Source organism: Engraulis encrasicolus, chromosome 3 (genome assembly GCF_034702125.1).
Source record: "Engraulis encrasicolus isolate BLACKSEA-1 chromosome 3, IST_EnEncr_1.0, whole genome shotgun sequence".
Taxonomy (NCBI): domain Eukaryota; kingdom Metazoa; phylum Chordata; class Actinopteri; order Clupeiformes; family Engraulidae; genus Engraulis; species Engraulis encrasicolus.
In genome coordinates this window covers 3,566,374-3,577,061 of record NC_085859.1, presented here as the reverse complement: position 1 = coordinate 3,577,061, position 10,688 = coordinate 3,566,374, and the positions used below count along the sequence as shown (strand labels likewise).

The window sequence follows — 10,688 nt, the reverse complement described above, 5'->3', positions numbered from 1 at the left end:
TGGTGTTGAGTGAAGTCTTCAGGAAGACAACCAGCTGCTCTTCCCCATACGGCCACAAGGTGGCAGCCTACAGTACGGCCTGAATATTAAAAAATTAATCAATTTTAAAAGGGTTTTTTTTTATGATCTATAATAATTTGGAATGGGAATGATATGTCACAAGTTGCATTATTTTAAACAAACTGCTGACAATACACAAATCATGAAATATATCAATTGCTGCATTTGTAGTCCAGCCTACATGTTAATTACTATAGGCCTAAATAACTCAACATGCAATTTCCTTTACAGATTTAATATAAACAATTGTTGTAACTGATGTATTTTACTGACAGTCCACTAAGAATCTTCTCTTCAGTAAATCCCACTCTTTCTGTCTATTTTTCAACAGGAAAAAAAAGAATAACTATTTGGGTCTTATAAAATGGCATAATGACCATATTCACATATTATAGCCTACATTTATCCAATCATTTTGCCACATCCCAATTACACGAATCATGCTCTTAACTCGCTATATTGATTTCTTTATTATTAATATTATTTAGTAGGCTCATGCATATTGTTGTCCTTAAGAAAATGTTTGTTAATTCAATCCGCAGTTTTCATGAATTTGCATGGGGCTTTTTCCCTGACTAAAGAGAAAAGTAGAAAAGTAATTTGTCATTTACTATTGTTGTTGTTTTATTTAACGGTGATTATATTATATAGAAATTATATATAAATGCCTTTATGCATTTATTTCAAGTCTAAAAATAAATGCATAACACATGTAAACTTTTTTTTTCAAGTGTCTTTTGTTTGTTGCTTTTTTCTTTGTTTTTAGTTATGCGTGTCTAATTTAGATTATTTGGATAGCTGCTGAGCCAAGCCATAGCCTACGTTCATGCCGTATAACCAACACAGTATCAGCGCACAACATAAAAGGAGGCTATTAGGCTACCAACGGCGCATGAGGCAACCGAAAGCATCCACAATTTGTGAAGAGTTGAAAGATGTTTTCTTACCAACGCCGTGGAGTTGCTGATGGTGAATTCTGTCTTCTTTGCGGGACAGAGTCCTCCCCAGTTTGACTCGCTCCAAGTCCCAGCAGTCAAGTATTCAGTCAACCAAAATGTGTATTATATAAAATATGTCTCAGATCAAAAACTGGCCTATCTGTGTGTTTATTTAAAATAGGCTACGTTGTTTTGCCTTCTTGCTGAAGCGGTGATGTCTGAATAGCTGTCTGCGTATCGCAAAGCTCTAGTGTAAGATCATATCAAACGCCAATTGGACATTTACTTGGCTAACGAAGCCTTAGCCTTTGGTTAACGTTTTTAATCATATCCCACCTTCCACCCTGCACACACACCTCCTAAATAAAAAAGGAGAGCGTGAGGAACGGAAGGCAGGAGCGCTAGAGGCCTACACACACACACACACACACACACACACACACACACACACACACACACACACACACACACACACACACACACACACACACACACACACACACACACACACGTGTCACGCACCTGCAGTGGAGGCGGGGGGATGGGGTGGCCAGCCTGGCCTTCACGAGCCCGACGGAAATGAAAAATACCAACGAGGCCCAGGATCTCAACACACACACACACACACACACACACACACACACACACACACACACACACACACACACTGAGATCTCCTCTCAGCCCTGTGAATCTGGTGGCTGAGGTGAGTGAAATCATCCCCCGGGCGCTTTGGCGTTGGTGTTGGTCTACTGGCAGCTGAAACGTCAAACACGCGATTGGTCATCTCATCTGGCGCGCGCGCGCACACACACACACACACACACACACACACGCAAACGGTAAAGCCATCTCATCTGATCTCGCCGAGGAGGATGTGAGAGCTGTGGCCTCGTGCCCTGCCCTCAGGCCTTCAGTGGTGACTTCAACACAGCGCGAGGGGACCACTGACTCTTGGGCGAAGCCCTCATCTGCCTGTGACCAATCTGATCAAGGCTACAGATAGTTTGGGGAAAAAACTCATGGGAAAAACAAACGAATGTCTTAGCCTGAGATTCCTTAGCAATATTCACTAGACGACATGTTTGACAACCCCAGTAGTGGAATGTACACGGACACAGCAGGGGCAGAGAGATTAAAATCCAAAGCCGAATGGCAAACGAGAGACAGAGTAAGCCTACATCCGGTGGAACGTAGAAATAATATGGCGGGAATGGATTCTCGTACAGCTCATCTCTATGTTGTTGCTGCTAACCACTCTGGTGCCCGTGGAAGCAGAAGCAGAGTAACCGGCCCAGAGTCCAATTTATCTCCATATTTAAGGCGCTATTTGTTTATGTTAGCCCGCCACCCCAGAGGGCAGAGCTGCGGGTCCTAGTTTGGTCGACAGAGGGCGTAGTGGTGCTGTGGCGGGGCCGCCTGGTGGTGTCTGCAAGGGATTCCTTCCATGCAGATGCAGCTACTGCCCTTCCAAGCCACTTCGGAGGCAATTGGCCGGGAAGCGCATCTCATCTGAGCGGGTGGATGAAAGGTAAGAGGCATTTCTCTTCTCCTCCTCTTATTTCACTCCTTTGTTGTGCAGCGGCAGTAGGTCGATGTCAGCGTAAATGCTCTTTAAATTAATGTAGCCTATAGGCCTACTCAATGATGGCACTGTTTAACGTGCACCAGCTCCCCTGTAAAACTTCATTGAAACCGTAGGCCTATTTGTTATTATTGTTGTTGTTATTATTCATATTATTATTATTATTATTATTAGGCCTATTATTATTATTATTATTATTATTATTATTATTATTATTATTATTATTATTATTATTAGTCTAGGACCCTTATTAGGCTATCGTGTCCCATTTCTATTATCCTGTCCCATTTTTTTTCTGAAAGCTATTTAGGACAGGACATAATTGCTTAATAGTCTGTTAAAATTGTGAATACGAATCATATTGTGCTTTTTGTATGACGTTATTTGTTTTCAAAATATATTTGTATATTATATTATATTATATTATATTATATTATATTATATTATATTATATTATATTATAGCCTACTATATTATATTTTGTGTTCCCTTTTTGTGGTGGCGTTTCCATTGCAGTTTATCTTGTAAAGATCTAACGAAGACAATTGAGCTGCAAGTAGGCTAATCCACTAGCCTAATCCAAATCATTTTGGGAAATCCGATGCGGGTCAATATCGCGGGACTACTAGCCTACACTTCACTACACGGGCTCCTCTTCGATGCTGTCAATTCTCCTAAATTGTTCCCCATCCGACTCAGCCGGTTGTCTAAACTGCATCTGCGCTGCAAATTGCCCTGCACCGCGGGAGATAAATCTTGTGTGTCTCTTTTCTGCTTCGGGGCAACAACACGGCCGTCTCTCCTCTCCTCCTCTCCTCTCCTCTCCTCCCTCCACGCGTTTGAGCGGCAGTTAAAAAGGCATAAACTACTTTTAATTGTCACAATCCGGCTTGAGTCTTTTTCTATTCGTCGGCGTAAATCAAAGTGGTGTAATCCCACTGCACCGCGGGCCTTTTGACGGACATATGAAACTGCTGCCCAATTAGATCTATAAAACAAATTATTAGATTGGGTTGGGTTTGTGTTTGATAGGGGGTTATTTGGGTCCTTGTAGTCGTGGCCGCTCTTTGTAGTTTAATAAATAATGACCTTCTCCTGACCAATTGACTGTAGTCGGCCCTGAGCCGTCTCGCCTCTCCGCTATGATCAGCCCACTTCAGGGTTTAGGTTGGGCTCCAATAACACCAGTTAGGGATCAGTAGCCTCTGGATTTCTCTCAGCCAATCAAGCCGTCAAATGTCCAAGACTTACCTTCATGTAGTGGCGCTCTTATGTTTCAGTCATTATTTGCTGTCAAACTTCAAGTTTACCTTTGTACTGTATCGCTATCTCAGTCATGTCGTTTCTGTCAAATGTCAATTTCACCTTCGTATTGTGTCCCTCTTTCAGTCACTTGCCGTTAAATGTCCAAGATTTACTTTCATGTTGTAGCGCGCTTTCAGTCATGAAGTTCCTGTCAAATGTCAATTTTACCGTCGTATTATGTCGTTATTTCAGTCATGGAGTTGCAGGAATATACAGCGCGGGTGGTGGGTTTCTCTTGCACCAGTGTGGCACTAGTATCTGTAATAAAGGGCACCAGATAGGGGTGTACATTCCTGCATCATATATGATAGCAACACCGAAAGGTAACATAGACACATGAAGACGTGAGGTGTGCTGGTTGTTTAGCCACTTAAATGTGGTGGACAACTAAGGCCTGAGTAAGAGGAAATAGTGGTGTGTGTGTGTGTGTGTGTGTGTGTGTGTGTGTGTGTGTGTGTGTGTGTGTGTGTGTGTGTGTTGGCGATAGCTTGGGGCCTGTATGTGTCTGGCTATCTGACTGTTGGACTGACTGTCCGAGCGCTGCGCGGCCACGGCATTCCGTGACGCGCGCTTTTACGCTCGATAAAAGACGATGCGGCGTCTTCAGCCTTTAACTTGACGCACCTAGAAAGGTCTACTGATTTTCGTTACAAGTTCGATAGGGTGTGTGTGTGTGTGTGTGCGCGCGCGCTCTTCTTTTTTGGGGAGGGTACGGCGAGTCCAGGACATCAGCAGCAGGCGAGGACACATGCAATTAATATACCCTAACACACACACACACACACACACACACACACACACACACACACACACACACACACACACACTGCCCTCGGATGACGGGGCTCCAAGTTCAATAGCAGGCGCTCCTGGAGTGAAGGCCCCTCGCATCTCACCCCTTCTCTCTCTCTCTCTCTCTCTCTCTCTCTCTCTCTCTCTCTCTCTCTCTCTCTCTCTCTCTCTCTCTCTCTCTCTCTCTCTCTCTCTCTCTCTCACCCCTTCTCTCTCTCTCTCTCTCTCTCTCTCTCTCTCTCTCTCTCTCTCTCTCTCTCTCTCTCTCTCTCTCCTCGCCCCTTCTCATTTCTTCACGCTGGGCTGGAAAGTTCCGTTAATAAGAGCGGCTTAATGCAAGTCAACGTTCGACAATAACCGCTGTAAAATATTAATGAAATTGCATTCATTCATAATCAGAATGCCTAATGCGTTTTGCATTGTGTTTTAGTAGGCTATTAAATGGCCCGCATAGATAGAGCAAATTGTTTTAGCAGAACGTTTTCATCATTTGTTTATTTACTTTTTCTATTTAGTTAAGGGATGAATGACCGTGTTGGGGTGGACACTGGTGTATCTGATCAGGCATGTATTCAGGTAATCATGAAGTGTAAGCCTATGTCAGTTATTGGTGCATCTAGTCCAATGAAATATAAAACACATCTTCACATGTTCTAGTGTAACATTTGCATTTATTTACATTTAATAGATTTTTTTTTAGGTAGGCCTAGGTTATACATAAATTGTATGAAACGACTTTAATCGTTACTTGTGTTGAATTGATAGTAGGCCTTTTTATTCCCCATCAAAACAAAAACCCAATAAACTGCATGTTAGAATCCGGGAGAATAAAAAAGACAATAGGCAGTGTTGAGCAACGCGTGTCCAAATATCACGGGAGAGGCTTGGCTGTGCACGCGCCTTTAGGTTCTATCTGTTTCTCCATCGTTTTTTTTTTTATTAGACTGAATGATGCCTTGCGCCTGCTGACGAAACGAACGGGTAACAAAGCGATTCTACACCAGCCCTCACCCTCCACCACAACCTCCACCGCCCGCCCGGCCTGTCCGCACTGCACACTTTATCGGGCCATCACCAGGTGCATCGGCGGGGTGGAGAGGGGCTGTGAGGCGGGGAGAGGGGTCATCAGGTCCGGCCAAGAGAACAGGGGAAATATGAAGCTGCTGATACAAGCTTGGCGCAAACCATGAGGAAAATACCCAGGAATTAGAATGAATAAAACAACACCACCCCAACTACATTATTATTATTATTATTATTATTATTATTAGTATTATTATTATTATATTTTTATTAACAATCATAATAATAAGAAGAATTAAAATGAAAATGCCTAATGCCTAAAAAAAACACATTTTTCCTTTAGTCATAGAGGAGTTCTGAACAAACAAATGAACATTTTATTTTCCTTTTCAGAAAAACAATCCTCGAAATCTGCATGAGAACTCTCACACGGACACACACACACACAGACACACACACACACACACACCACACACACACACACACAGGTGATTTCAGGAAGAGCTCGCCATGTGTCTGCACCCGCATCACAGTCGTGCAGACTTTAGGGCAGAGACACACAAGAGAGCTCGCGACGCGTTCCTTTATTTCCCTCCGTGTGTTCCAGATGTTTAGCTCTCTCTTTTGCTTCTTGACGTGAAATGTTGAGTGGCGGCACTAGTTTTTTTTCCCCCACAGACGTATCCGCGTTATTTCTCGCAGACATCTCTTTAATTCGCCCTCCTCCTCCTCCTCCAGAGTAGCCCGTCTTGTTCGCCAGAGTTGCGATACAGCAGATGAGAGAGAGAGATAGAGAAAGAGAGAGAGGCGGACCGCGGGCTTCCTCGCCTTGGCTACGGCACTTCTCTGGGACACGGTGTAGTTCTAGCCAATAGCGTGTCCGTGTCGGTAACTAGCCAGCGGGAGTGACGCGCTCGCGGGGAAGGGAAAGGGGGAGGGTGCTGTGCGGTGTTGTGTTGTGATCCTCTGTCCGTGTCGGTAGAAGAAGAGGCTCCAATGGGGACTCCAATGGCACTCTAATTTAGGACTTAACTAACTGGGGACATCTCATTTAGCACGCCGGGACTTAACCCTCTTGACTCGGACTGTACTGGGCACCACGGCACGCAGGAAGTTTGGGAACCTCCAACAAGTTGGAATCGCTTCACTTGGGTGTGTGTGAGAGAGTGTGTGTGTCAGAAGCTAGTTCTGCAGAAGAAGCGGTGGGAACAATCGGTGCTAACGAACTACCTAACAGGTGATTCAGTGTGTGTGGAGTTAGCATTATGCTGATGAGAGACTCATCTATCTGCGAACTGACACATGCTTTGACATACTGATATTACAATTCGTTCATGTCTAGAAATTGATGGAAACGTGCATGTAGCCTAGTTGCACAACTTTTGAGGAAAAGGGAAATATATTTTTTCTTTGTATTATTATTATTAAATCGCAATAGGCTAATATTTCGATCTCCTTGGATAGTGGTCTCAGTGTAACCCTGTGGTGCATGTTTAAGGTGCCCAGTGCTGGGGTTGGAGCCTGTCTGTGTGCCGGGCTCTCGGCAATAGGAGGCGGGGGTCGGTGAAGATGTTGGACGGCATAAAGTTGGAGGATCGGCCGCTGCGCTCTGGGTCTGGCCCGGCTACACTGCAGGGCGTCATGCTGGGTAAGTCTTCTCCTCTCTGGCGTCTCTTCTCCGCCTATTACCGCTATACTTCTAAACTGTTACAGCCCATACACACCAGCCCGCACGACCACTGTCAGGCTTTACTGCAGAACTCCAACCACGGTGGTGTGTGTCCACGGCAATACAGGCAAAATTTTAAGCCTCACCTCTGCGCCAAGAATCACGAATCTCTTGGGCGCACAAGTTTGACCAAAATGCCAAATTATAATAGAGTTCAAATGTAAAAAAAAAAAATGTGTGCCATTTCTCCTTAAAATATTTGTTTTGTTTCATGCGTTTGTTTATTGATATTATTACAGTCGTATTATTATTATTATTTTCACTAAATAGACCAAGTCTCGTTGCCAGTCCCCTTTGTTAGTTAGGCCTAAGTATTGATAGAGTAGAATTGAGTTGTAGTATTTAATCTTCTTTCAGGGGAGTTCTTGCTGGCCTGCCTACCTGCCTGCCTGCCTCTCTTCTCTTCTCTTCTCTTCTCCTCTCCGCGGTGGTCTATTGCCAATGATCTCTCTATTCGCCTTAAGCCGGCACATCATCACACAACACAAAGGCCAAAAGCACTCATACGAATTAGCCTGCCTACATCTCAATAGTCCTTTATTAGGCACTGCAAGATAAACATTTGCAAATGTTTTCTTTTCACCGAGACAGCTTTTGCAAGTCGAGGTATTTTCCATAGCCTACTGTGAATTAATACCGGTACCTGTGTGTAGTAATATCAAATTGCGTGTAGTAGGCCCGCTTTATCGGAGAGAAATTCAACAAATCTTTTTTTTTGTTCGAAAGTTCTTCTGCGAGTGAGTCGGGAAGGAAAACAACATTTGACTGAAACGATTCGATGTTTTTCCTTTTTCGTTTCTGGTCAGGAACCGACTGTCAACACCCTGCCGTGTGTGAGGGATGCACGCGACCCATAGCCGACCGGTTTCTCATGCGCGTCAACGACTCGTCGTGGCACGAGGAGTGTCTACAGTGCACCGTGTGTCGGCGGCCCCTCAGCACGAGCTGCTATTACCGGGAGAGGAAGCTCTACTGTAAACACGACTACACACAGTAAGCACCTGGATTACCTTTCATATTCAAATCATCAGACGCACTGACAGCTAATACCGACCGCGGGAGCCAATGGCCTAAATCAAAACCATCGTACAGGCGCGCGCCGCACACACACACACACACACACACACACACACACACACACACACACACACACACACACACACACACACACACACACACACACACACACACATAGAGAGATCTGTATCAGTAAAAGTTAACACCTTAAAATAAACTACAGACCATTTTCGGTTCCAAGCAGACTTCAGTGGACTCGGTGGCTTTCTCATGGTGTGTGTGTGTGTGTGTGTGTGTGTGTGTGTGTGTGTGTGTGAGCGTGTGTATTAAAATGAGGGTTTCTCTGGCTACAGGACACACAGCTGAGCGTTTCGATAGTGTGTGTTTCTGACTGGATCCGCGTGTAGCCATGCAAATACTCCCACGCGGGAAAGCCTGCCTGCGCTCTAGCAGAACATTATTGACGTGATTTATTGTAGTTTTAATTTAGGCGGGACGCGCGCTCATTTCCCCAAACTCCACTGAAAAAGATGTAATACTCTGTGTCTGTTTGTCTGTGTGTGTGTGTGTGTGTGTGTGTGTGTGTGTGTGTGTGTGTGTGTGTGTGTGTGTGTGTGTGTGTGTGTGTGTTGCGTATTGGAGCTACTGATTATTACGCTATTAGCTGTTTGATCACCTGTCCGCGCGTGGTTAACGCGTCATTAGTTCGTGAGGGCGATAAGGAGGATACAGGTGATTTGTGTGTGTGTGTGTGTGTGTGTGTGTGTGTGTGTGTGTGTGTGTGTGTGTGTGTTCATTAAGGAGGATACGGGCGATTTGTTTCCTCCCTTCACGTGCCTGCTCTTTCTGTTTGCTCGCGACATATGGCGGCTTTGAAAAAAGGAAATATTTATTTGATCGATCCATGGCTATTTTCATTGATCTAACCTACTTGGAATTACAGAGCACACTATTTAATTGAAAATAACATTAAATTGAGTAACATATAGACAACTTTATATTATTATTATTATTATTATTGTTATCATTATTATTGTTATCATTATTATTATCATAATTGATATTATTATGATTGATTTTGGAAAGGAACATGTTCTTAAGATAAAGACAGAAAGAAAAAATGGAAACACAATAGAAATATCAAAAATAATTAGACGCAATATTGTTTATGTAGGCTAATACAGCCAAAAAACTAATTAAGATTATCATTTTTAATTATCTTCAGCATCTGTCTGAAATGCATTTTTCTTTAATATAAGATGTAAATCGCAAAACCCTTTGAGAAGATGTCATTTGTCAGATTGATGGTTATTAATTTAGAAAGCCCTTATCAGAATCAAATTAAAGTCATTCCACGTCTGTGACAGCTGCATTCGTTTCTGCTTTTATGTTATTTATTTATGTATTTGTTACTGATGCGGCAGCCCCCACAGCAGTCTGATGTGGTTATGGGCTTTGACTGGGACATATGAATGAAATGAAAAGAAGTTAATTCAGGAAGCAGTCGACCGATCTCTGATTTTGTTTGAAAGCTGTCCGGGAAAAGAAAAAAAAACATATATGTACAATTATGTCACAGACTGTATGGTATGCATCTGCTTGTATGTGGATTTGGATATAATATCATTTCAGGAAAGAGGTACGTACAGAATGGCCTACAGAGTCAATGAGGTGTCATACCTTGGTGGGTGTATTGGAGCATTTCTGTTTACATGTTGCTCTGTGTGTAGAGTGTCTTGATGTCATATTCTCGTATAGTATTTTCTCTGTGGAGGACAGGAAGCAAGCGCTTGGTCTCTGGTCTGGGGTGAGTTTCTCAAAAGAGAAGTTGTTAGCCTGTTAGCAACTTCGGTAGTTGTCAATGGGAAAATGCATTGAAAACAACGAAGTAGCTAATGTAGTAAGCAACTTTGGTTTTGAGAAATTCACCCCTGGTTTGAAAGCCGTCTGGGGAAAATACACAGATTAATGCAATTGTACAATTATGTCAGAGTCACAGTAGGTAGGCTATGTATTGCCCTGTCTATAGAATTGTAGGCCTATATTATAGTAAGAGCAGAGACTAGATGAGGCGTTGATTGCTTGGTTGATTGCTTGGCATGGGGAGTATTTCCATTTCAGTGGTTCTCAAACTAACAGAAGGCTAAATTTGTAACATAATTACGAAGCCAAACATGTCTGAAGTCATTTTTTCACCACAATAAGACTTAAAAAGTATGTATACATAAAAAGTATGTAT

General features: G+C 43.2%; 1 protein-coding gene across 1 annotated transcript in view; it reads left to right on the top strand.

The window, feature by feature from the left end:
• The first annotated feature begins 7,272 nt into the window (after positions 1 to 7,272).
• lmx1bb (LIM homeobox transcription factor 1, beta b) overlaps positions 7,273 to 10,688 on the top strand; it is a 131,746-nt gene continuing 128,330 nt past the window's right edge. The window contains exons 1-2 of the mRNA XM_063194270.1: positions 7,273 to 7,351; positions 8,239 to 8,425. Of these exons, the coding sequence (XP_063050340.1) occupies positions 7,273 to 7,351; positions 8,239 to 8,425 (266 nt within the window). The remainder of the gene's footprint in view (positions 7,352 to 8,238; positions 8,426 to 10,688) is intronic.